Source organism: Athene noctua, chromosome 23 (assembly GCF_965140245.1).
Source record: "Athene noctua chromosome 23, bAthNoc1.hap1.1, whole genome shotgun sequence".
NCBI classification, from domain to species: Eukaryota; Metazoa; Chordata; class Aves; order Strigiformes; family Strigidae; genus Athene; species Athene noctua.
The window spans coordinates 2,030,260-2,053,649 of record NC_134059.1 but is presented as its reverse complement, the minus strand read 5'-3'; the positions used below and the strand labels follow the sequence as shown (position 1 = coordinate 2,053,649).

General features: G+C 48.1%; 1 protein-coding gene across 1 annotated transcript in view; it reads right to left on the bottom strand.

Annotated features, from left to right (window-relative positions):
* LGR6 (leucine rich repeat containing G protein-coupled receptor 6) overlaps positions 1-23,390 on the bottom strand; it is a 146,842-nt gene that overhangs the window by 85,053 nt on the left and 38,399 nt on the right. Inside the window, exon 2 of the mRNA XM_074925442.1 lies at positions 9,650-9,721. Within this exon, the coding sequence (XP_074781543.1) occupies positions 9,650-9,721 (72 nt within the window). The remainder of the gene's footprint in view (positions 1-9,649; positions 9,722-23,390) is intronic.

The following is a 23,390-nucleotide window of genomic DNA, read 5'->3' as shown; positions in this document are numbered from 1 at the left end:
AAATTTTAAGAAGGCCTAGAGCAGGCTGGAGCATTAACAGGTATTTGGATTTTTTCACTGACATTGGAAACTGCATCACTGTTACTATTACTTCCACTGACGAGGACAGTCATCCTGAGAGACCATGGTGGGAACCAGGAGTAAAGTCCAGGACTCTTGACTTTATGCTTGACCTAAGGAGAATCTTCTCCTTCTCCTCCTATTTTTCCCATGAGGACAAACAAGGGTTAAGTCCCAGTGCCCATCACCCAGAAATCATGAAGACAGGTTCAACAACCTCATTAAAACCCCAAATTTTTGCTGCATTTGTGTTTTACTTTCTGATCCCCAAGTGGGAAAACACCGATCAAGGTTGGACTTCTCCACAGTCACAGGGTAAGAAACTTGTAGTTGTCTGCTTGACTTGGAGTGGAATATTGCATGTCCCAAAAGGAGATAGTGAACATCATTCATGACCAGGCTCATCTTCACTCTCCCAGAAAATCCAAACCAGGCCCAAGAGTTCAGGCACAGATGCTGGCAAGCTTGTTGTATTCATTCAGCATCAGCAAAGCTCAGTTTCCTTTTTAGACGTTTTGCCTGCAAAGGAGACAGGTGTCAAGGATGAGCAGTGTAATCCAGGCTGGCAGCAGAGTGTATTGCAGCGAGGACTCTGCAAAGGTCATGGAGAGGATCGGAGCCGTTTTGGGGATCCACACTCACTAGTGGCAGAGCAGGCATGTGCGGGTGCCCGAGCTCTCTCCCTCCCTGTCTCTCCCCTCGGGAACCTAGAGAAAATTGCTCCCATAATTAGGCCTCCGACAGCATAAACAGCACAGGGTCGTCTCTTTAATGTGTGTGAGCAGGTTGTAACCTGCCTCTGCAGTATGCAAGCCGCCTGGCAGGCTGGGCTATTTGTCACTTGGGGGCTGTGATTTGGGGTAATTGCTCCTTTTGATTGCTGATTTCCACATGGGAGGGAGTGTTGTCCAGGAGCCTGGAGTGCTCGCCTGGAGGGGAGGTGTTCCTGCGTGGCATCCTCAGCTTGCTCCCAGCATCCATCCTACCAGGCTGCGCTCGCTCTGTGGGGGACTCTGTCCTCACCTCCCTGGAGCCCCTGTCTGCCCCCTTGCCTTCGCTGGCAGCAGGCTACACGTATTCATGGTTACATGTGCCTCTTGACTTGTTTCCTGGCAGACCTTTATGTTCACTTTCATGGGTGTGTTTGAACGTTTGCCACGTCTCTAAATGGATCTGGGACCTCCAGGATTTGCAGGAGAGGAGTGTGGAGCTTGGATGGAGCCCAGGCTAAGGCTCCTGGCCTCAGAACAGGGTGTAAGGGAGCCCCATATTCTGGCGGGACATGTGCTGAGACAGCTTGTGTCATTTGAGCACCATGGGCAAAACAGAACATGAGGGAAAAAAACAACTCTGCTGGAGATGCACTGGTTTCACCATCTCTGGGTGAATTTAGAGGCATAAAGCACCCCCATCGCCAGGAAAGGCAGCCATCGGACCCTGTTGCTGCTGCTTCTGTCCTTGTCCCTGTCACCCACAGACTCTGCCCTGTCACTGGCTCACCTCTGGCCTCTAGCTGTTCTCTCTCTACCTTTACCTCTTCTCCACTGCCAGGGCAGCCCAGATCCTCTCCCCAAGGTTCAGAGCTACATGTTGAGCCAAGGAGCAGGCACAAAGGGAGGCACCAGCCACAACCACTTCACTCAACCCACCTCCCAAGGCAGCTGCCAGTGCTGTTGAGGTCCAAGATGGTCTCTGCTTACTTATATGTGTGCAGAGACTGGGAGGTGGGAGATGTCTGGGTTCATGCACACAGTCTGAGGTTTCACCTTCCCAGAGGGCTACATGTCCAGGACATGCACACAGGGTCTGGAGGGGTGGGCTTTGGAAGTTTGTTGAACCTCCCAGGACAGGAGCCTCATGACGCTGTGAGGGGTGGCCAGGTGTCCCAGGCGAGGGCTCACAGCTGTCCCAGCTCTCTGACAGAAGGTCAGGGATGGGTGGGTCTCTTGGGGTGTCCTGTCCCGCAGGAGGAGTGGCCACTGGGAAGAGATGCCTGCTTCCATGTTGTTAACTCCTGTTCATGTAAGAGATCCAAGACACAAAAGACTCCCTGTGTGTGACCCTTCCTCTTTCCATGTCTCCCTAGTGCCTGGTTCCTTCTGTCCCTTTCAAACTCTTCAGAAATCTCCCAGCCTGGCAGACAGGCATCCATTGAATATATCACTAGAATCCAGATCCCACAGGAAATCCACCAAAATAGTTCCTTCCTTTCTATTTAAAAGGAAACAATAACATTTGAAATGATGCTGCCAGTGTGACTTCCCCTGAGACAGCTCTTAATTTGCTCCTTCTGTGGAGAAGGCTGAAGCAAATAACCCGTCTAAGAAGGATGGAGAGGTGTCAGTCTCTTGTACCCTAAGCACATGGGGAGAAGAGGAGCTGCTCCTGCAGGGTGAAAGTCTGGTCCAGAGCACACAAGCTCTACTTCAGGCCTGCTCAGGTCTCTTTTTAGGGCAGACAGACTTCATTCAGCTGTGTGTCCTGCCATTCTGGAGCTTATGTTGTGAGATAAGGTTGGGAGAAAGGAAAAGTTCTGAATTAAAGTGACTGATGGAAGAGGGAGAGAAGGGACAGGTGGAAGGGGAGGGTGAGACCTGGAGTTGGCTGGCTTGCTCTGGAAAGCTCACGTGTTCATTGGATTTTAAATTCTGCTCCCCCCTACTTCCCCACTCCTGTGATTTCTGGGAACATTCCTCCAGGCTTTGATCTGCATTCCCAATACAGTCCAAGTTGGAACAAACTCATGGTTTACCACCTCATGGTTGCTGCAGTTCAGTTACCACAGGCTCCCACCCCCTCCTGTATCTTGGGCTTCTTGGTCATGCTACAACTTCCATGGCACGCCCAAAGGCTGTTTGTTGGGCATGATAGCTCATGTCATGTGCTCAGGCAACACTGTGATGCTCTTATCATTCACATTAGGAGGCAGGAACATTGCCCATTGGCAGGACAGGACAAACATGTGTGTCCATATCCCAGAGAATTTCCCCCTTGCCAGATCTTTATTGAGTGTGTCAGCCTCCTGCTTTGATCTCCTGCTCTGGTTCATTTCTCAAGCACTAACACTGTCAAGTCAGAATCTGTGCCCAGATAAACTCTCTGCGCTCCTGTCTAAACAGTGTCATCATGCCAAGACTGTGCCAACCCCTGGAGAGAGGACCAAGGGCTTTGTGTTACACTTGAGTTTGTTCTCATGCTGGTGCAAAACAGGAATGAAGCCAATTAAGCCGTGCAAGTGAAAACATGGTACATTTGAGGAAAGAGCCAGGTGTGGACTCTCCCTTTCCACACAGGAATCTGCAGCTGGTCCTGGTCTGGTATCACCTGGAGGTCTCTCTAACGTGGTCTTTACTGCCTTACTCCATCCTTGAGGAGGAGACTATGCATGCCTGTTTCTAACTCTGCTCTCCATACCCCCACCGAATGCCTGTTCCAACTCGATAGATTGATGGCATTCGTTTCTTTTGTTTATGGTCCTCAAGCCAGTTTTCAACCCACATGAATGTTCATATGCAAGCTAGTTTGGATTCATTTGCCAAGTAAGATTTAATAAGACACAACCCCTTAATGAACAACCCAATACAGGACACTGAATGACTTCACTCCATCCACTTACATGAAAAACTGTCAAGGTGTTCAGGGGAGATTTGTTCCCTCCAAACCCTCAGAACAGTTTTGAATATTGACTTTTCTGTGGGTGCCTGACTTGGGATACCCCAGAACACAGCTAGACATTTGGAAGGCAGTTTTCAGGAAAATTGGGGCCAACTATCCTCACTTGTAAGGATTTTTCAATTGCTGAGCACTATCCCTAGCCTAAATGGAGTAGAAAAAGAATTGAAATCTCTAAATTTTCACATCATTTTGAATTTGACTTGGGTCCCTGCAATAACTTGGCTTCATTTTTCAGTGTGTATGATGGAGAACCCCTTAGAAGCCCTTCTGTCCTGTCTCCACCTACACCTTAGCCAATGTCTGCCTCAGCGCCACGCTGGATTGCACAGGGATGACATTTGGAAGGCTTCATCAGAGGAATGATCCTTTGACCCACTCTGTGCTTTTTCCCTCCCACTGAATTGATGACCAGTGCTGTCCTCTGCAAGGACCAATGTCACTGGGAGGACTGAAAGTCCTGGATGAACCGGGGCTAGTTCCCTTGTTGTTAACAAGCTGCATCTTGATGCCTTCTCAGATACAGGAGCTAGGCAGCACCCTGGGGGAACCATGGTGTCCAAGCATTCAGAGAAGCTGCACCTTGCGTACAGCCATCTGGAAATGGAGAGCTGTGTCAGGCAAGGTGGCTGCCAAGGGAGCAGTGATGCTGCCTCCAAATCTCAGCCTGGCAAGGCAAGATCATGGCCCTGCAAGCATTTGTCTCTCTACCAGAGACCTCTGCAGCCTGCTATGTCATCGAAAACCACCAAAACTGCTCTCCTAGGAGTACCCTACTCCAGACATGTTACTGCACTGCTCCAGGCAAGGATTTTCATCACTGTGCCAGCACACTTGAACATTGTCCAGAAATGTCAGCACCCACTCTCAAGAAGGAGTCATGCCCCAAAGCCAGTATTACTGCAGTGTTGCCTCTTACAAGAATAAGATTGCCTTGGAGTGACACCCTGTGCTGGACAATACCCCCAAAGATGGATGTTTCAGATGTCTGGGAGCTGATGTGGGTAATGGCAGGTGCTCCAACACCAGGCAGGGCACACTGCAGTGTTGGTGCTCCATAACCCATGATGGCTCCACCGGTCTGTGCACCTGCATGGGAAGGGGGTTTCTTCCCTGGTGCAGGGGAGAAGAAGAGGGCTGCTGTGTTCACATTCCCAGCATAAATGCCTGCATTTTATTTCATTTTGGTTTTATGCTGTTTCTTGGCGTCCGGTCCCTTGAGTTGCATGAGCTGCCTGGGGAAGGGAAGAGCCTGCAAGGGGAAGCCGTGGTGTGGGTCCTGAGCCTGCTGTGCCTGCATTGATGCAGAGGCATGGCACTCCCCGTGATGCTGAGTCCCTCTGCCCCCGGGGCCTGAGAAGAGGCAGGTGAAAGAGCCAGTGGCTGGGAAGGGGTCTGATCTTGCCGCTGTGCCCTGAAGCAAGAGGTGAATGGCAATGAACACCTGCCTTTGGCTGCAGTTTCTCTTCTTGGCACCAAGTGCTCCTGTTTGGATTCAAAGCGCGGTAACAAAGCCCTTGCCGGCAAACACATTTCAACATGTTATTATTCCCAGGCCGGCTTTCAAGATCCTCTTTCTATTCCTTCTGTACTGATTGCTCTTGTTTCTCTTGGCTCCCAGCTCTGGCTTTTCAGGCTTCATTAACTGGAATTTATTAGCAACTTTAAACAATCTTCCTGCTGCCAAAAAGAGAGAAAGAAAGTAAAGAAGAAGGAAAAAAAAGAAACAAAGAGGAGACACACTAAACTCCGGGCTGCTCCCTGTCTGTGTGAGGCCCAGGTCTGAACACCTCTATCACTGGAGGTTTTCTTTGGAGGGAAGGATGGGTGAGTGCCGGGCTGGGACTGTGCCTGCTCAGGGCACAGCCTCTCCTGTCACTCTGTTTCCCCGCTGGAGCTGGAGGGTGGTGGTGACAGAGGAGAGCGCAGGCTGATGGAGAGCCATGGGAGCGGAGTCCTCAGCGGCACTGCCTCTTCAAAGCTAGCTGAGACTGGAGAATCTGGTCTCCTGGCAGCCTCTGAGCATGAGTGCTAATTGCATCCGCAACACCTTCCTGAGCAGCTCACAGTAAAAACTAATGACTAACAGGTCCCGGCACACCTGAGAGGCCCGTTCTCTTTGGTGAATGGATGGGTAAATAGAGGCACTGGCAGGGAAAATCATTTTACCAAGACCACACAGTGAGCGAGCAGTTTAAGCTGGAGCAGTGCTGGTGTCCTCATCTGTGCCCTACCCAGAGTGCTGCCTCTGATCCCTTGTGGGACGTGGTCCTTCGGTCTCCAGAGGGGACTAGAGACAATGCAGAAATGTCGCGTGAGACACAGCCCGTATGGACATCATGATGTGGATTGGGTGATTGCTCCACTGTCCTCAAGACCCTCACATGCCACTCTGCTCTCACTTGTTCCTTGCATGCCCCCATCCGGCATGGGTGACTGCAGAGGACTAACGTACTCAGGGCTCAAGTGGATCCAACAACTTGGATTCCAAGTGCTTCTCACCAGCCTGAAGGACGTACAACAAGGCACATTTGTCCTCAGTGTCCATGGGACACATGGGCTTCATCTACCCATTTTTGCAGCTTACTTTCCCCTTCCCACTAGGGAAGCTGAGCTTCCATGCACAAGCTGAGCTTTGAGTCCAGATGATCTCTGACTTTCCTGAAACTTCACCTTCATGAAGATCCTGAGAAGGTGCTAAAATAGAGGCACAGAAAGATGAGGAATTGTAAAAGGTGTGAAACACCAGGTCCCCTCCAAGCTGCTGTCACTCTGGGCTACTGGGATGGTATCTAAGAGAGGAGATTGGCAGCAGCAGAGCAGGAGAGCAGAACTATGAGTTGCTTGTGGAGGAGGCAGAGGAACATGGACTTTCTCTGACTGTCAAAGAAGATGAGGGTTACAGATCACATTCACATGTGTTCAAGGGCCAGGGGTGTCAGGAGTTTCTGGTCATTAGACCAAGGTAAAAATATCTCTAAAATATAAGAGTTTCCAGGGGAACTGAAAAGAAGATTTGAAATTCTGTGTTGAATTTGGCAAATATTCCTGGCTGAGGAACCTGTGATTTTTTTCAGAATGTTCAAGCATCTCTTATAAACTTCTTTGCAATAAAGCAAATACTTGAAATATAATTTTTTTTCCAAGTTTGACCCAAAGTAAAAGAGCAAAGGTTAAGAAGTAACCCGAAAATGAGACAAACTTTTTCTTTCAGGTTAGAACTTCTTTGGATTGACCAAAGCCCCAGAGCATAAGTTTTAGTTCACCTTGAATTGAATATTGCAAGTTTTGTCTTCAGTTGTTCACCCTGTTACTCACCCAGTTTATCAAGGATGTAACAGGGAACACAATAGTGTATGAGGGAGTCTGGGGCTGTAAGACCACCCAAAATCCCTGGAAATAAGAAACCTGCCAAAAGGTTTCCATCTAACTGAAGACAGGCACTTGCAGCAAGGATGGGCTGCAGCAGGGTCCTCTTCACTGTCTGCTTGGGGGGCAGGCAGGCAAGCAGGGAGGCAGGGAGGCAGGCAGGGAGGCAGGCAGGCAGGCAGGCAGGCAGGGAGGCAGGCAAGCAGGGAGGCAGGCAGGGAGGCAGGCAGGGAGGCAGGGAGGCAGGTCTTCCTCCTCCCCGGGAGGCACTAACACTGAGATACCTGAATTGTCCCTCATTGCTCAGCAGGGTTTTTTGGTCTTCACTCACTTAGCATGACCCAGCATGGGCAGTTCTTCCATGGGGAGGCAGACAGAAGACTTGGTCTCATGTGCTACATGTCACCCCAGCAGACCCAAAGGAATATGTTTGGGGTAGATGAAATCTGCAGAGATTTGAGCTGTGAAACCTGAACAAATTTCTGTTGAGCATGTGTAAACAGGCAGGATTTGTTTGCTTGATTCTTGTGCACCTCCTGGCACAGAGGGTGATGTAGTTTCCATTTCTTCTCCTAACTGTGATGGTTTTTTCCTAGTCAAAATACCTTTGCTTTCCAAATGAGGACTTGTGGCATTTTGAACCTCTAGTGAAATGTTCTCTAACAACTTCCAATTATTTTTCAGATTTTCCTGTTTAAATTTTTCCTCTTCATCTGTTTCATTTGTAATTATTTTTGGCTTTGGGAAGCAGGCTCTTGGAGCCTATGAATATTTATTCATCACTCGTTGAGACTGTTCTGTTTCTACATGACATGTAATCAGGGCACGATTGCTTGCAGCAAGACAACTGTTAATTGTATACAACCGTCTGTAAAAACTGTACTACCCCCAGTGAACGCTATGGGTGTCCACACTTCAACACGGATATTGACAAAATGGAAAGAGAAAGGTTGCAAGATGGATGCAAGGTCTTGAAAAACCCACCTTCTGTGGGTAGCTTGAGCTCCAGAGCTAAAGAAGGATAAAAGTTACTCCTGTTCAGGCTGTAAATGCCTAAGGGGGAGGGGAGTTTGGGTAGCTGGTGTCCTTACAAATCTAGTGAACAGAAACTACAGGCAGATGAAGATGAGTTGCAAGACCGTTTGAAATTAAAAACGTGCTTAAAAATTTGATAATTATGAGCTTTGATCTGTTATGGGAATAATGAACATCAGTATCTGGTCTGGTCTCTTTAGTCAAGACTGAATGTTCAGAGGAGTAAGTTCGTCTTTGCATAACTGTGTCCACATAAGGATTGCACATTCATCTGCAAACTCTTTTCTAAATGCACAGAGGGGACTTTCTGCTCATGGCAGTGGTGCCTGAGCACGCACAGCGTCTCGGGGCGCAGAGCTCATGTCAGTAAGGTGTTAGGCAGGTCAGCACCACGATCTGTGCACGTCACTGGCATACTGCAGTACCGGATGCTGATGATTCAGGGTCGCTCCACTGCAGAACATGTGGGTTAGCACATCTGGGAGATGAAAATGCCTCCTTTCAGGGTAGTGCAAACACCTATTCTGCAGGAAATTCTGACGTTTTAGAAAATCCCATTTTTGAAATGTCGATGTCGTGTATAGCGGTGGCTGCAAGAACTGATTCAGTAAAGTCAAAATGTTTCATTTAGACAGATTGAGCTGTAGCAAGTGTTATATATACAGCAAATTTACAATATATACATCAGATGCAACATTAATACTAGGATTTCATGTGAAGTAATAATAGTGTTTTGAAGAAACTGTGTTTTCAAACAGAAGCTATTGTGTTGTCAGGAGCAACAGCATGTGAATAACACCTGGAGGTGTTTCTCATGGTCAAGTGGAATAAGACCATACAGGTGCAATCTAGCCATGCAGAAATGGCCGGCCTCAATATTCTGCCCCCTAGGCTCCCACTTTTTGGGACTCTCAAGGAATTCCAGTGGTTTCTAATGTTGGTGGTTAATTTTCACACTTTCAGAGGTGGGGCCACTCCTTCACTGACATACAGCCACATGCTGATCCTTGGGGATTGTGATTGCTGCTGTGTCTGTGCCTGCTCCGACCGCAATACACACTGGTGCACAATGATCCCCCACGGCCTCTGAGGAAAAGTTTTTTTACTTCAATTGCACATGCTCTTTGCCATCTGAACTGCAAAGTGCCTGGGAGTTGATGTGTCTCTGGAGTGCAGGAGGCTATGAGGGGGACCCTGTAGGCAGAAGGGTGAATGAAGCTCCCATTTTCTGGGCCTGCTCTGGGGTACAGTGTTGATTTTTGCAGAATGAATCGGGTCCCCTTTTATTTTGACTTTTGGCACATGCACCCTCTCAGCCTAAATACAATGACCTCAGTCAAATCCCTAAGATAGAAAAGCAAATAAACCCTCTCCCAGTGTGCAGCGTCCTTCCATCTCAGCCTGTAGCCACAGTGACAACACTGGGGGTTGCTACCAGAGCCACAGGCACCCTCCCCAGTGTCCCTCCACCACCCTGACCATGCTCTGCCCAGTGTGGCATCTCCATACTTACAGCTCCTCCAGGAAGCGAAGGTGACGGAGAGTGCTGGGCTGCAGCCGGCTGATGTTGTTCATGCTCAGATCTCTAGTGGAAAAGAAAGACAGAAGTCTCTGGTCAGTCACACTGTGGTTCGCACAGAATAAACCCCAATGCCAGGCTCTGTCCCTCCTCTCTGCTAAGAAGGAATAATGCAAAAAAACATTTCAGCATTAGCATCTTATCACAGCCCAGGCTCTTCCTGCAAGATGGAGAGGAGACAGGAAGCCCAGTGACTCCGGAGTAGGACAGTATGTCCTTGGGCCCAAAAGTATCTGTGACCACTGGTCATGCCAGATGCAACAGGGAGCTCTTCCAGTGCATATCCATGACAGATGCTTTTGAGGAAAGAGCAAGCCATGGAAGATGGGCTACATCCTATTGCACAGATCTGCTCTAAACTGGGGAAACTAGAGAACAACACCAGGAACGAGGGACAAACCCTCTGTGGTTGACAAACTCTGAGTTTAAGGGTGAGAGGAATCTGATTGTGCTTGTCTCAGTCTTTGCCATCTCCAGCTAAAGGCTCACTTCGTATCCTGGTTTGGGTCTGACAGACCCTCCCAGAGGAGACTGTGCTGCGACTCAATGGGTCCAAGGGGCGTGCTGAGTCTGAAGTCACTGTGAGCCACCCACTGCAGAGCTGTCATTGCCTCAGGACGATACAGCAAAGTCTGCAGCAAATGATGCAGTTGGTAGTTGGAAAAAACAAGGATGCTTCTGGGCTCTGAGGCTCTTCAGGAGGTCTGGTACTTGATAGCAGCAACCCTGCCCTCATGAGCAGCTGCACATGAAGAAAATCGTGCTTGTTACTCAAGTCTAGCGGAAGCTGTGTCCAGGTGACTGCAAGTGAGCCTTGATTTTTACAACTATGGGGAAAGATGAGGCTGAATTAAAAGCTATTGTGGCTGAAAGCAGTGGGAATGGATGGGATGTAATTCCCTACCAAGCACAGCAATCCAAGACAAATGTCATCTGAGGCACCGGGTAGACTTGCGTGAAGCTGAAGGGGCTATTTTTGTTCATTGTCTATAGACAGGACACTGCCTGGCTCCTTTGGACTGCTTAGAATAAATGGCAGAGGCAGACAGGTGTCTCTTACGAGAATAAGGGGGCACAACATAAAAACAAAGGCATTTTACTTCACTCTTTCCAGCTGCAGATCTCACAGACTTGTGAACATAAGGAATGATATGTCCTCCCCACCAAATGTCAGTGGGAATCTATCTTGGTGTTGGACAAACGCATGGAGGAAGGAGGCTTGTGCCAAGGACAAGGACTGAAACATGAAAGAGAAAATTCTCTCAGCACAACCCAGCCATACAAGAGGGATCTCTCTGAGCTGGCTGCCGCCTGCACAGCACACTGTCATTTTAACTGAGACCCTGCAGACCCAAGACTTGGGACCACAGGTCATATACCAGACGCCCTGGAGCATCACGGGCTGGCTTTGGGCTCTGGGTAGCAAATCACTTCAGTGGAAAGCAGGTTTATTGTAAATTCATGTAAATTGAAATTCTTTTGTATTTTTCAGTGAGAAGATGCCTGAGTTCTGCTAGTAAAGAGGCTTAAGAAGTTTGGGGGTGTAGGCTTCTCCGTTTTGCACCATTTTCCACAAAAAAACACCACTTTCTAACCAGATCAATTTGGCATTGGTGGAGACAGGGTTACAGCTAGGGAGGGCCTGAAGCCTGCCTTTACAATTTCTCTGGAGATGTGTCCTGTGCAGTTTCATCAGACCTATTTGAAGATACTCCTGGCAAAGTTTTTTTTTCAACTTTCTTCTCTCCAAAGAAGTGGTGGAAAAATCTCTGAAAGATCTACAGGAATTCAAAATTCTATTTCAAGAATGAATGCAAAAATAAACTTATTGTCTGCATTGTTCTGTGTCTAGTGCTGCATTCTATATTTGGATGATCCCAGGATACAATAGAAGGGTTAAAATATTATTTTGTGCCGCTTCTATTTTTATTTTTAAATCCCTAAGGGCAGTTGCTACTTAGCACCCATTAAAACATCTTTTTTTCACTACATCAAAGTGTCTCCTGTTTATGTTGCAATGAATTAGCCTGATGTTTTGACATGTTGTGAAACAGTGTGAAAATAACGAAAAATAACGTAAAATGAAAGGCTATGAAACAAAACACAGATCTAAAACTTCCAAGATCTTCTTGAAACTCCGAGTCATATTCCTTAATTTGCCTTCTGCTGGCAGTGTAAGGGAATACTTGTTCACTGCAGGACACACTTGTCAAACCTCACTGAACTGCATGTTGGGTGCCCAGCCCCTTCCCAGGCATGAGGACAGCTGCCTGTCCGGCACCCCTGGGTGGGCAGGGGTTGCAGGCATGCGCAGACCCTCAGCCTCTGTCCTACCCAGCAGCACAGCAGTAATGGGCAAAAGATGTTTTGACCCCTTCTTTCCTCCCCCTTGATCCATAACCTGAAGAACAAAATATACTGGTTTCTGAAGAAATCTTTAAAAAGGCAGAGGAGAAATACCATTATCCCACCACTCTGACAGCCTCAGGGCTCCACCTCACATGGTTTTTCTTTAAATGCTCCGCTCCCCTCTCTCTCACCCTCTTGCACCCTTGGCCTGAACCCAGACAGGTCTGAGGGAAGGGTCTCTCTCACCATCTCTTGGGGCAGTGTAGAAAAATCCAGCCCTGATTTCCAAGGTTATTGCATGGGGAATATTCTGGGTCATTTTACTTAAAACTCATTGATGTTTTGAGTGTTTGGATGCTTTGGTGGTTTGTAGTCCTACAGGACTCAAGCACGGCACATCTACACTCACAGTGCTGAAAGGGGAGGCCCATAGTGCAAACCCTGGTAGTGGTCTGCTGGCTAATCACCAGCAAGGCAAATAGGGTGCCAACAACTCAGCTTTGCTGTTAACTCTCCAGTGTGAGATCCCATATAGGCCACACATCAGCTCCTCTGGACATCACTCCTGGACATCACATCTGGCTCGGTGTGGTGGCGTTTCTGGCGTGGCCATGGTATGAGGACAGCACGGAGGGGATGCTGAAAGGACAGATTCTGTGACGGAAGAATGAGTTCCTCCAAGTGCTGGAAATGAACTTCCTGGGCATGGTCCTGGACCCAGTGATTTTGCTAGCCACAAAAGTACAAGATGTTTCTCCACAGACTGTCCATGCTTGTGTGAAAGCTGAAGCACAGGATTCTTGCCTGAAGTGTTGTGGGAGTAAATATTTGACTTATTACTCATGTAAAGATGTTGTTGACTTGTTGCTGTGTTTTCCCAAGTTTTTGCTCTTATGTTTCTTGTGTTATGTACATCCCCGGTGCATGCAAGAGTGGAAATGCTTTCTGTCAGAGTAATCAGAGAAGCTATTTATCTCTTCAAGTGTTTGGGGGTGGTTACTTCAACTAGCTACATTTAGTAAATGTTAAAAGGAACCCATGGTATTTGAACCTTGATGGATTTTTTTTTTTTTTTTTTCAGCAACATCTGGCAGAAGGATTAGGGATTCGTGGACTGAATGGATTAGGAACTCCTTTGACCTTTCTCAGCTCTGTCAATGACTGTGACTTTCCAAAGTAGCTGTCTCTTTTGAGTGACTCGCATCCAGTGGAGTCAAACAAGTGTTGGGTCACTCATATCTAAGCATGGCTATTGTCATTTGCACTGGAGAAACCACTGCAAAGATGGGGACCGTACCATAGCAGGCATTACAGAAATGCACAAAGAACATAATTTAGATCCTTTAACTCTAAAATAAATGAGAAACATAGGAGAGGACATGGGGTGCTGCAACTTCACCCAGGCTTGCAATGTAGGACCATCAGAGGAACTGTCCAGATTCTTGCCTTTGAGTTCATGACACCACAGTGCATTAGACACCGGGACAAGCCATTCCGCTCCTGTCCCAGAGCTCCCGTGTTCCTTTTCCCCAGTGACTGGCCTGCAAGCTATCAAATAAAGGCACAAAACCTTTCACTGTCAAATCGTTTTGCATGGCTGCGGTCTGAAATGCTGACGGTAAGATGAGCTACGCTACTACTCCCGGAACTGAAACTCTGTTCTGGTATCACCCCCATTTACCCATGAAGCAATGTCTTTTAAGGCCTCTTGCATTAAGTTTTGAAATTACATATGCTTTCAAATGGCACTGCACCAAAGCCATCATGTCTGTAATTAGTGTGATTTAACATCCCCCCCTTCCCCAACTAATTCTAAACATTTATCGTAAGCATTTCTAACTTGTACCTGCAGGAAAACTGAGACACAGTTCATGGAAACTGAGCTCATGTGATTCAGCCTCAGACCTTACAACTCCTCTGGCCCTCGAGGGGTTCCTTAAATTATTTGCTTTGATGTCGCCTTCTTTCATGAACAACCTTTGATTATTCACTGATTAGCTGATCTTCCTTACCAAAAAATGATGTGACACACACCATGCCTTGGGTACCCCAGTAGGACTGTCTGCCATGCTTTCTACCAGTGCTATGAGATGATTACCACAGGGTTTTAGTTCAGGGATGATATGAGCTTTAAAGATCAAAGGAATTTTTCTTTGGCATAATTGTTCGGGCAGGTGGGATGCAGGCTGTGGTGCTGGTGCTCTGAAACATGGAGCCATGGATGTCCCTGTGGGGACCAGCACAGTCCCAGCAGACTCAGCTCTGGTGAAGGCACCTGTGGGACCTTGTAGAAGTGCATGCTCTTAGGGCAAGGGGGAAGTTTTTTACGATATAATATGTGGGCCTGCATGAAGGGCGCCCTGTGATACTTGCCCAAGATAGGTCTAATCAATACCCCCAGGATGGGTGTACCTCTAGGGACAGCGGTATTGATGCATCTCACACAAACTCAAGGTGTCTAAAAGCTGCTCACAAAATTGGGGAGCAATAAACCCTGCCCATTACCCACAAAGCTCCTGATATACCCTTCCCAGACTATAAGCAAAGTGTTTCCCCAGAGACGCACTCTAATGTGAATTAACACAAGTAGAAGTCAGCAGAACTAAAGCAAAACGGGTTGAAGCCACACTAGAGTAACACAAGACTACAACTTTTCAGTCAGGAGGGTTTGAAGATGAAATCTACAGTTTTGGGTGAGGCCAAGCACAGAGCCTTCAGAGCCACATGCACATCTGGCTCAAGATCTGCAAAGTACACATGACATGGCGGGACTGGGAGATTTCCTACAGAAAGAGCAGCTCCTAGCTATGGCTGAGAGAAGACATTCCCCTGTCATCTCTCTCTGTACTCCAGAGGGGCAGAAAGTCTGGTCACTGGCTTCAGTACCCTGAGGTGTTCTCCAGGGGTCCCTCTGCCACTCAGAATGACGAGACACCTGTGGCGTCCTTCCACAAGAGCAGGGGAAAGTAGCTGCCTTCAAGCGAATCTTTGATCTATAAGGTTTCTGCAAGCTCAGGGTGTGGTTCAAGGGACAGACTTTCAGGGAGTCAGCAGTGGGGTACTCTATAGGTTTCTGGCTGCTTTCATACCTCAGTGAAATCCTGTGCATGTGGCAACACCTGGAAGTGATGACAGACATTGCTCAAGCCACCGGACAGGATTTTCACTACCTAGGGACATGGACCCTGTGCTCCTCTTTTGTAAGGAGGCAAGGTCACCTCAACATATCTAACTGCTATCCTCAGGTTTTGAGCCTACAGGAAGCTACTAAGAATCCTAAATGGTGACTAGCTTCTCAAGCCCATAATTGCTCTACTATATGAATATCTTTGCATTTTTCAAGATTTTCAGGATATTAATGGGTTCTCTTCCTAGCTCCTCTCAGTGTTGCTGCTGAACACATGGGTTCCTGGACCATAGAAAAGACCTTCCTTACACTCAGGAAGTTTGAGCTGAAATTCTTATGACTGTGGGGAGAAGCTAATAACCCGGTATCCTCTTGATTATTTAATTGCACAATTACAGCACTAAGGCCTCCCAGTCCAGCAGTCTGATTTCTGGGGGAACTGTACAAACCAGACCAAAATTCCCATCCTTATCATGGAAAGGTCCAACATTAGACCTGTTCTTGCAAGGCATGAAACACTCTTGTCTCTCTGAAATCACTGGGAGATGAGCAATGTCTCTACCTATCTTCTGGCCACTCTCATTAGCTTCCAGTGAAAAACGCACAATTACACCACCTTTAGAAAAGAAGCCCAAAGGCAATAAATGATGCTTTTAGAAATTCTTCAGATTATACTAGAGTGATTCATAAAGGTTCTTGTTATCTCCTTTCCTCTTTATCTTGAAATCTCCGAGGTCACCACAAAATGCCTGAATTGCTTGGGGTAAAGCTGGGGCTGAGGATAGAATGGTACTTGGAGCCATAGAACCAGCTGAAATTTTTCCTAAAGGCCTGCAGGTTGAAAACTACGCTAAAGGTAGTCTCCATGAAGAAAAGGAGAAAGGGAAGATAAAGAGATCAAAGCAGTAAGAGCTCATTTGCATTACACCATATCTGGAGGCACCAGCCCTGCTTCAATCCCATATCACTGCAATAGGCAAAAGCAGGACGTGTTTCTACTCCCACCTCTCCATGTTTGAAAATAGATCAGTCATTTTAGATCATCCCCCATGTGTAGGCCCTATCCGAGATCTCCACAATGTTTCAATAATAAAGACTCAGCCAAGGCCAGTTTGCCAGGGTGAGATTAAGCCCATCCCTGCACCATCAGGTCTTCAGAAGTCTGGTCTGTGCAGTGAAAAGCAATAACCTACAGCAAGCACAACTCTCACACCGCTCTGGCTGCTCCACTTCCAGCTCCACTGGTAGCTGCCCTGGCTCTGCACCATGTTATGTGCCCTCCACGCATGACAGCAGAAAGGACCTGAGCAGAGGCATAATGAATTTCTGCCCCTGGGAATGGTTGATGTGAGAACAAGAAGAAATAGCTTTTAGAAACCATCTGCCAGGTCAGAGCTGTCAGTGAATACCATCACCCCCTAGGCCCACCGGGTCTGCCAGGAGAAGGGCTCTCCCTTGACAGCAGAGGAGAAAGGATGGGGTGCTCAGCCAAGGGTAGGGAGAAGGGCAGATTGCTTGGCAGAACAGGCTGCAGCTACATGGAAGACACATGGCTGAAAAGCAGCAAGGACCTGCCTCCAGAAGTCACCATGCCATGAGGCAGAGACGAAACCTGAATCAGAACATGGGGACATTTTTTCCAAAAAGGCAAAATGTGAATCTTGCTAAATGTGCTCTTAGAGATTTTTCTCATGGGCTCCGTCTCCTGGCTGCAACTGTCTGAACTGCCAGAGAAAAAGTCTGTGTGGCAATAAAAGGGGAAGGCACTTGGGCTGTTACAAGGCAGGGAGAAGATGGCTTGTACTGCTGGATATAGCTCTTACGAGCATGATGGGCACTGACATCTTCTGGTCTACGGGTGCACAGGTGGCCTGGTAATTCCAGTGCCCATTAGCACAGAGCTGCTTTGACTGGTGTAGGGGAATCTTGTACAGCAAACTGAGGGGGAGCCTGATGGAGCCTCCCCAGGCCCTCTGCATTCACCTTGCAGGCGGAGCAGTCAGTGCAGGAGGCTGCTTTGGCTTGGATGTTGGGCAAGGACCCTATTTTCAATTTCTGGTACCATTCTGCAAGTTCATATTTTAGGTCATTCCTATGAATCAGAAGTCCAGCAACAATTCTTTTGAGTTGATAAAATAATTTTAAAAGTTGTTTTGTTTTTTTTTCCCCCCTCCAGTTTTGACATTTAAAAAAATAATCCCAGAAAGAACAGTCTAAACCAAAAACCATTTGTAAAGAAAAATACTTTCTGTCCTGAAAGTGTCCAAGCAGGATAACCTCTTTAAAACTCTTCTTATGTTTCACATAATGGGATTCGGAGTTGGCCAGTGTTGGAGCTGGGTCAACATGAACTTTTTCCTTAGTGTGAGTACATAAAAACCAAAAAGAAATATTGGGGTATGAATGAGAGCAAGGGGTATGAATGAGAGCAAAGAACTTCTTTTTTTTTATTTTTAAGCAAGAAAAATAAGATTGCAAGCAAATGTCCTTTCTGCCTGTTGTGTTCTTCAGATCAGCCACAGCCCAGCAATGTCCTGACTTTTAGCAGCTAAGTGGTCCCCACTAGATCCCTGGAAAGAGCCTCAGATTCCCTTGTGTCCTGAGTGTGGGTTTGTTCCCTGCCCTTCTCCAGGTCTCTGCTGGGCTCCAGCTCCCCACTTGCTGGGCTCCTTGGGAACAGACCTGTCTGGGAACAGTCACTGTCCTGGAACACCCTGCTGGAGTAGGTATCCTCTTAACACCCGGAACAGCTACCAGGGAGAGGTAAACCCAGGAGCATCTTCCTCTTTGCTGCCCAGCCAAAGCCTTTTGAAAGAGATAATGAGCAGTAAACAACAAACAAATGCAACTGGTGCATCTGTCACATAGCCTTGAAATCAGCTGAGTCACCGAAATATAGTGCTTTCAAGTTGGCCTCTTCTGCTTTGATTAAGGCAGGATATTTATGAAGACAAATGTGTTGAGAAGCTCTTACCCAGCTCTACTCTGGGACACTAGCCACACTCATCTGAGGGCTGGCTGGGGGGTATGGTGCTGTGTCTCAGGAAGAGTAATGCAGAAGGGTAGAAGGTGGCTCAAGTCAAGTCAAGCATGGTTGTGAGACACAAGGCTGTTCTAGGGAGTCAGAATCTCATGGCAGAGGCACTTGCCAGCAGTTCTGCAACCCGCAGTGCCTGAGCAGGTACCTTGTTCGTTAAGATCTGCCCTGCCTGCTCCACGTCCCTGCCAAGTCCCTCCATGAAGACCTCTGTGGGAAGTCTACACTGACACTGCACAGCCTGGTTTTCCTTCAGGGCAGTGAAGGGCTTTGCAGCCCCCCTGTGCCACTTGCACAGTTAACGTGGGAGGAAGCAGTGGGAGCACAATGGCTGAGCCCCTGTTGGAGCCCATGTGGTGGGAACAGAAGTGAATTGCTACAGAGATACTCCTGGGACAGTAAATGATCCACCTGGAAAGCATGGCTTGTTGGACTGTACCAAAAAAGCAGACACTAAGGGAGCAGACAGATGACAGGAGAGGGAACAGGGTCTAAGGAGCTGGGCCAGTGTAGTGGTGAAGATACCAGGACTCCTCTGCCTGGCAAAAAGATGTGTGAGGAGAGGTGTGACAGAGAAGATGATACTGGTTTGATGCACTAGAATGATGTATTTTTTAGCTACAAATTGCTGATATTTTGTAGACTCCCCCTATAAAGACAGAGGACAAGGATACAAGACAAATTAAGGGAGTATAGATCTACCTGTGACTATTCAGGGTGATTGTCTAATGCTACATCTGGCTCAAGAGTGCCTAAACGACTGATTCGTAGAGCTGGGGCATGGGGGTACAGCCAGGCAATGCAGAAGAAGAGATTCCTGAAAGTCTTCTTGTTGCTCCCAGTGGCTCTTGGTGAATTTTGATGAGCAAATGTCTGAAAACAATAGCCTGGCTGTGCTGGGTGACAGCTTCCTGCTGGCCAGCTTTCCTTTTGGGCCATTATGTGTGGATAAACCTGTGGCCCAAACACTTCCTGAGTGTGTCCTTGACCGGGACTGGCTTTTGGACTGCCAGCTTGGTACCCATGACTGATTCAGGGCATTTGCTGTGAGCTTTGGTTCTCCTTTTTGGGGCAGGCTAGAAGCAGCATTAAGCTATTGTGGTCTGCACACAGGTGTCACAGACATGCTTCCAATGGCATATCAGTGGCACGTGCAACCACTGTCATCCACATCCTTCCTTTGGTTGCACAAAGTCTGCACAAAGTGCTTTTGGCCCCACATGTCCTGGAAAAGCATCAGCTGGAAGTCTAAGGAGAGGCAGTATTTGAATTAGAGAAAAAAAGCTCTCTGAATACTGAATTCCACCTCTGCTTGAGAGTTGAAAGCCCTGCTGGACTCTTTCGAAGGTGCCCATAGTTAATTTGTGCACAAGAGACCCCTGCACCTCTGGCCCAGGGCAGCACCCTTTGTCCTGTTTCTCTTCATTGCACGGCTCCTCCCCTCACTGCCAACTTCAGACCCACCCAACCTTGCTCAGGAATCACCGACAGCTGATGCCCATGACCTCCAGCCCCACTCCATTTACTTTCACACCCACAGAAAGGAGATGGAGGAGCCCAAGGATGGCAGGCAGGAAACTAATAGCTTTCCATGCCCATTTGTCACTTTGAGAGGATCTGGCAGTGTGCAGTTATTCCTATTAGATCTCTGGCTGGCAAAAAAAACCCAGAGAAAGCATCAGGCAGGCTGTGTGGTCACAGAGAGTGTGTGATGTCTACCTGAGGTGGAAGTAAAAGCTGCTGAGACGGGGCAAGGCACTACTGGAAGAGCACTGGGCCAGGCTGCCTTTTCCCTTGGCAACTCATATCTCGGGGGGGACACACCAGCTGATGTATGGTGCAGAGTTTGGTTTCAAAGTCCTGAGACTAGCAAATAAATAAGCACACGTGAACTAGAGGGTTGGAGGAGATGCACTAGTGAATCTCTGTGGAGTTTGTGTCTGTCACTAACTGGAATAAGAAAGCAAAATGTAGAAATATTTTACAGGGGAAAAATTCTAATACATTTTTTAGTTGAAAATGTCAGAATGGCTGATTGAAATGCTTTATGCTGACATCAAAACATTTCATTCACTAAAAGCCAAGCCATGACAATGCAATATTTAATGACAGACAGCACATGCACATATTAACCTGAGGCTGAATCTGGAAAAATGAGAAGTAAAATGAAACCCCAACTGAAACAAATCCTTCAGATTCAAACATCTCCAACATATTCTCATTCAAAAATTTCGATCACATCGACGTGTTGCCTTGAAATTGCTGCATTTGATGAAGAGCATTTTTTGCTCAAGGAAACTGTTTCTCAGAATGAGACCTGGTTGCCTTGTCCATCATAAGTGGATCTTTTTTCTGCTCATGGGCAAGCTACCAGCATGGGACCCTGCGGGGTGCCAGACGTGAGCACTGAGAAAGGTCTGTGGCCCCATGGGAACCCTGGTCTTGGTGCTGGGCTGTGCTTAGACACAGGATTACCTTAACAGCTGTTCCTTGTCTGCCCCTGGTGGAAAGATGACAAGTTTCTGTATTTCACTGGCACACGGCTTTGAAGCTGTCTGGGTTATCTCCAGGGCTGTGCGTGTCCCGATCTGAAAACCCACATGCTAGGGCAGAGAGGTGGCTCAAGGGTCAGTGAGAGACCGATGCTCAAACAAAGAGCTGGCAGAGGGAGCAGGGCTTGGCATTCGGAGACTTTTACATGGGCTTCCTCCCCTTGCATGTGACCTCTTGGACTTGGCAAATGTCAGTGCTGCAGATTGCGTCATTCTCTCAAAGAACAGGAATCCAGTTTCTAAGGTATGGAGGCTTGTACCTGATTTTGCACTTCTGGACAGATCCCGTAAAATTCTTGGAAAAGCACAAGAGGTTTTCTGGCAAGAAATAATAGGAAAGATTTAGATGTGAAGGCTGTGTCTTCCTGCCTGTGATTCCTCAGAGCAGACTGTTACCTCCAGTGATAACTGATTTCTCTTACCCAGAAGGTAAAAAAAAAAGATCTTAAGTCAGAGGAAAATGAGGATTTACTCTCCCAGATGCAAGCTGATGGCTTTACGCCCAAATCTTGACCTCGTGGAAAGGGAGTGCTTCTCTAATATTCATTAGAAAGCTCTGTGAAGACGAAGCATGCAGATCTCCAAGAGTTAAGATCCCAGGTGGGATTTATCCAGGGAAGGCTGTGTTGAGGACAGAGGCTCTCCCTTTAGCAGAGCCTGGCCAAGGGATGAGGAGAAGCCCCATCTCCATCTTGGTCATGTGCAGCACCATGCCCTACACCACCATCCTTGCACCATCATGCTGCAGTCAATCCTGAACTCCTCCTATCCCCAAGATCATGTTTACCGCAGTGACTGCTGTGGTCTGTTGAACCCAGCCAAGCTGCTTTACAGACTCGGCTCTCCCAAAAAACCCCTGGTACCTTGCTTTGCTTTAAGCACTACTTACACCTGTGTAGATCCCCAACACCCTTTGCTGAGGGGTGGTCAGGATTGCAGCCCAGGTTCCAGCAAGGTCTGGACCACTACAAAGAGCTCGATAGGGCTGTGAGCATGGAGTGCGTGTGAGGCCTATGCATGAACTTGTGACAAGCTGTGCAGAATGTGTGTGCAGCCCACCTGTGGTGAGACACACCAGTCTCAACCTGCAACCAGACACGGCAGTGACAAGCATGGCTCCCTGGTCGCTGAACTGCTGCTCAAGGGCTAGGAGCCGTGTCAGCCTGGGAGCTGGCAGGAGGGACCAGGGCAGGCGGTGCTCTGTCTCGGGACACAGTCCCCAGAAACACTCAAGTCCTGGTCCTTCCACATTTGGTTTGGAAAGACTGTGCTGCAGAAGCCTGTGTTTAAATGGCACTTTCTAAACACTCCCAACCACCATGACCAACCAGTAAAGACAATTCAGTGTCATAAACAACTGAAAGAGCCAAGGCTGTGTTCTCATGCCTGAAACGGGTGGAAGGCTCAGTTTTGGCATCTCTGACACTGCTTGAGTTAGCTCTGGTGCCAGCTGTGTTGCAATGCTGGTCGACAGACAGGAGAAGGTGGGCTGCTGTGAATGTTCCCATTTGGCTTGTGCACTGAGGCAAGGTTTCTCCTCAAGCATCACTGCCCTTCTCTTACAAGTGTTGCTTTCAGAGCTACCCCGTGAACCCAGGCTGGGTAACCAAGCACTGACACCAGAGTGCTGGTTTAGTGTCAGCATTCTAACTTCCCTGGTTATCCTGATTTTCAAGCATAATAATCTATAGCTCTTCTTTTTGGCCCACATGACTCATATTATGTGGGTATCAGCCCCTCCATCAAGGACACAGCTCTCGTACTGCCTGATTTGGATTTAAAATGGGTTAAAGTTCTCTTAATCCAGCTACAGTTCTGGATGTGAGGCACTGGGCTGTCTCTCACTGTAGTTTTTTTTCTGCAGGCACCAGTCACCTGAGCGCAGTGAGCACAACTCTTGCCCAGCACAGCAAGGGTGTGCCCTGCACAGGCTCCAGCAGTATGGTGGAAGAGAGTGTCCTTGGCATCCTCAGGCTTTGCTCGTTCTGAGGCTGTCTGCACCCAGCACTTGCTGCTGTCAGGTCATGCTGGCATTAGGAATCGTGTGCCTGTCCCCTCTGCTCTGGAGCAGAGAACCCTGAAAAGCTGAGGGATGCTAGAAGCTGGACTCCTGTGCTTCCCTGGTTCTCAGCTCCCTGCTGGCTCCTGCGATGGGCTGCTGGGGTGCTGACAGCATGCAGAAGTCTTGACTCCAGCCATTTGACAACTGTCAGACAAAACCACCATTTTAGCCGTATGTTATTCCCAGATTTTCACCTGTGCCGTCAACGCTGGGGTCCAGCTGCCAGCACTGCTGTACCGGGAAGGATTAGGTGGGGTCTGACTGTCCAGGGTCAGTCCCCCACCAGAGCAGGATCCAAACAGCAGCTGCTTCATCCAGCCAACTGGGACCTTGTCTGCACTGACCCTGCAGGCATCTAAACAGGGGCCTTGCAGCACCCTTGCATCCACCATGGCTTCCAGCCACCATGCTGAGGATCTCCCGTGGGTCCTGTGTTGTATCTGCTCACCACGGGGACATCTGAGGTACCACAGGCTGTCTCAGGTTTCACTTCAAGCCCCTGTGTGGGGAACTGCATCCAGCCCCAAAAGACTTCAGCAAATCTTTGG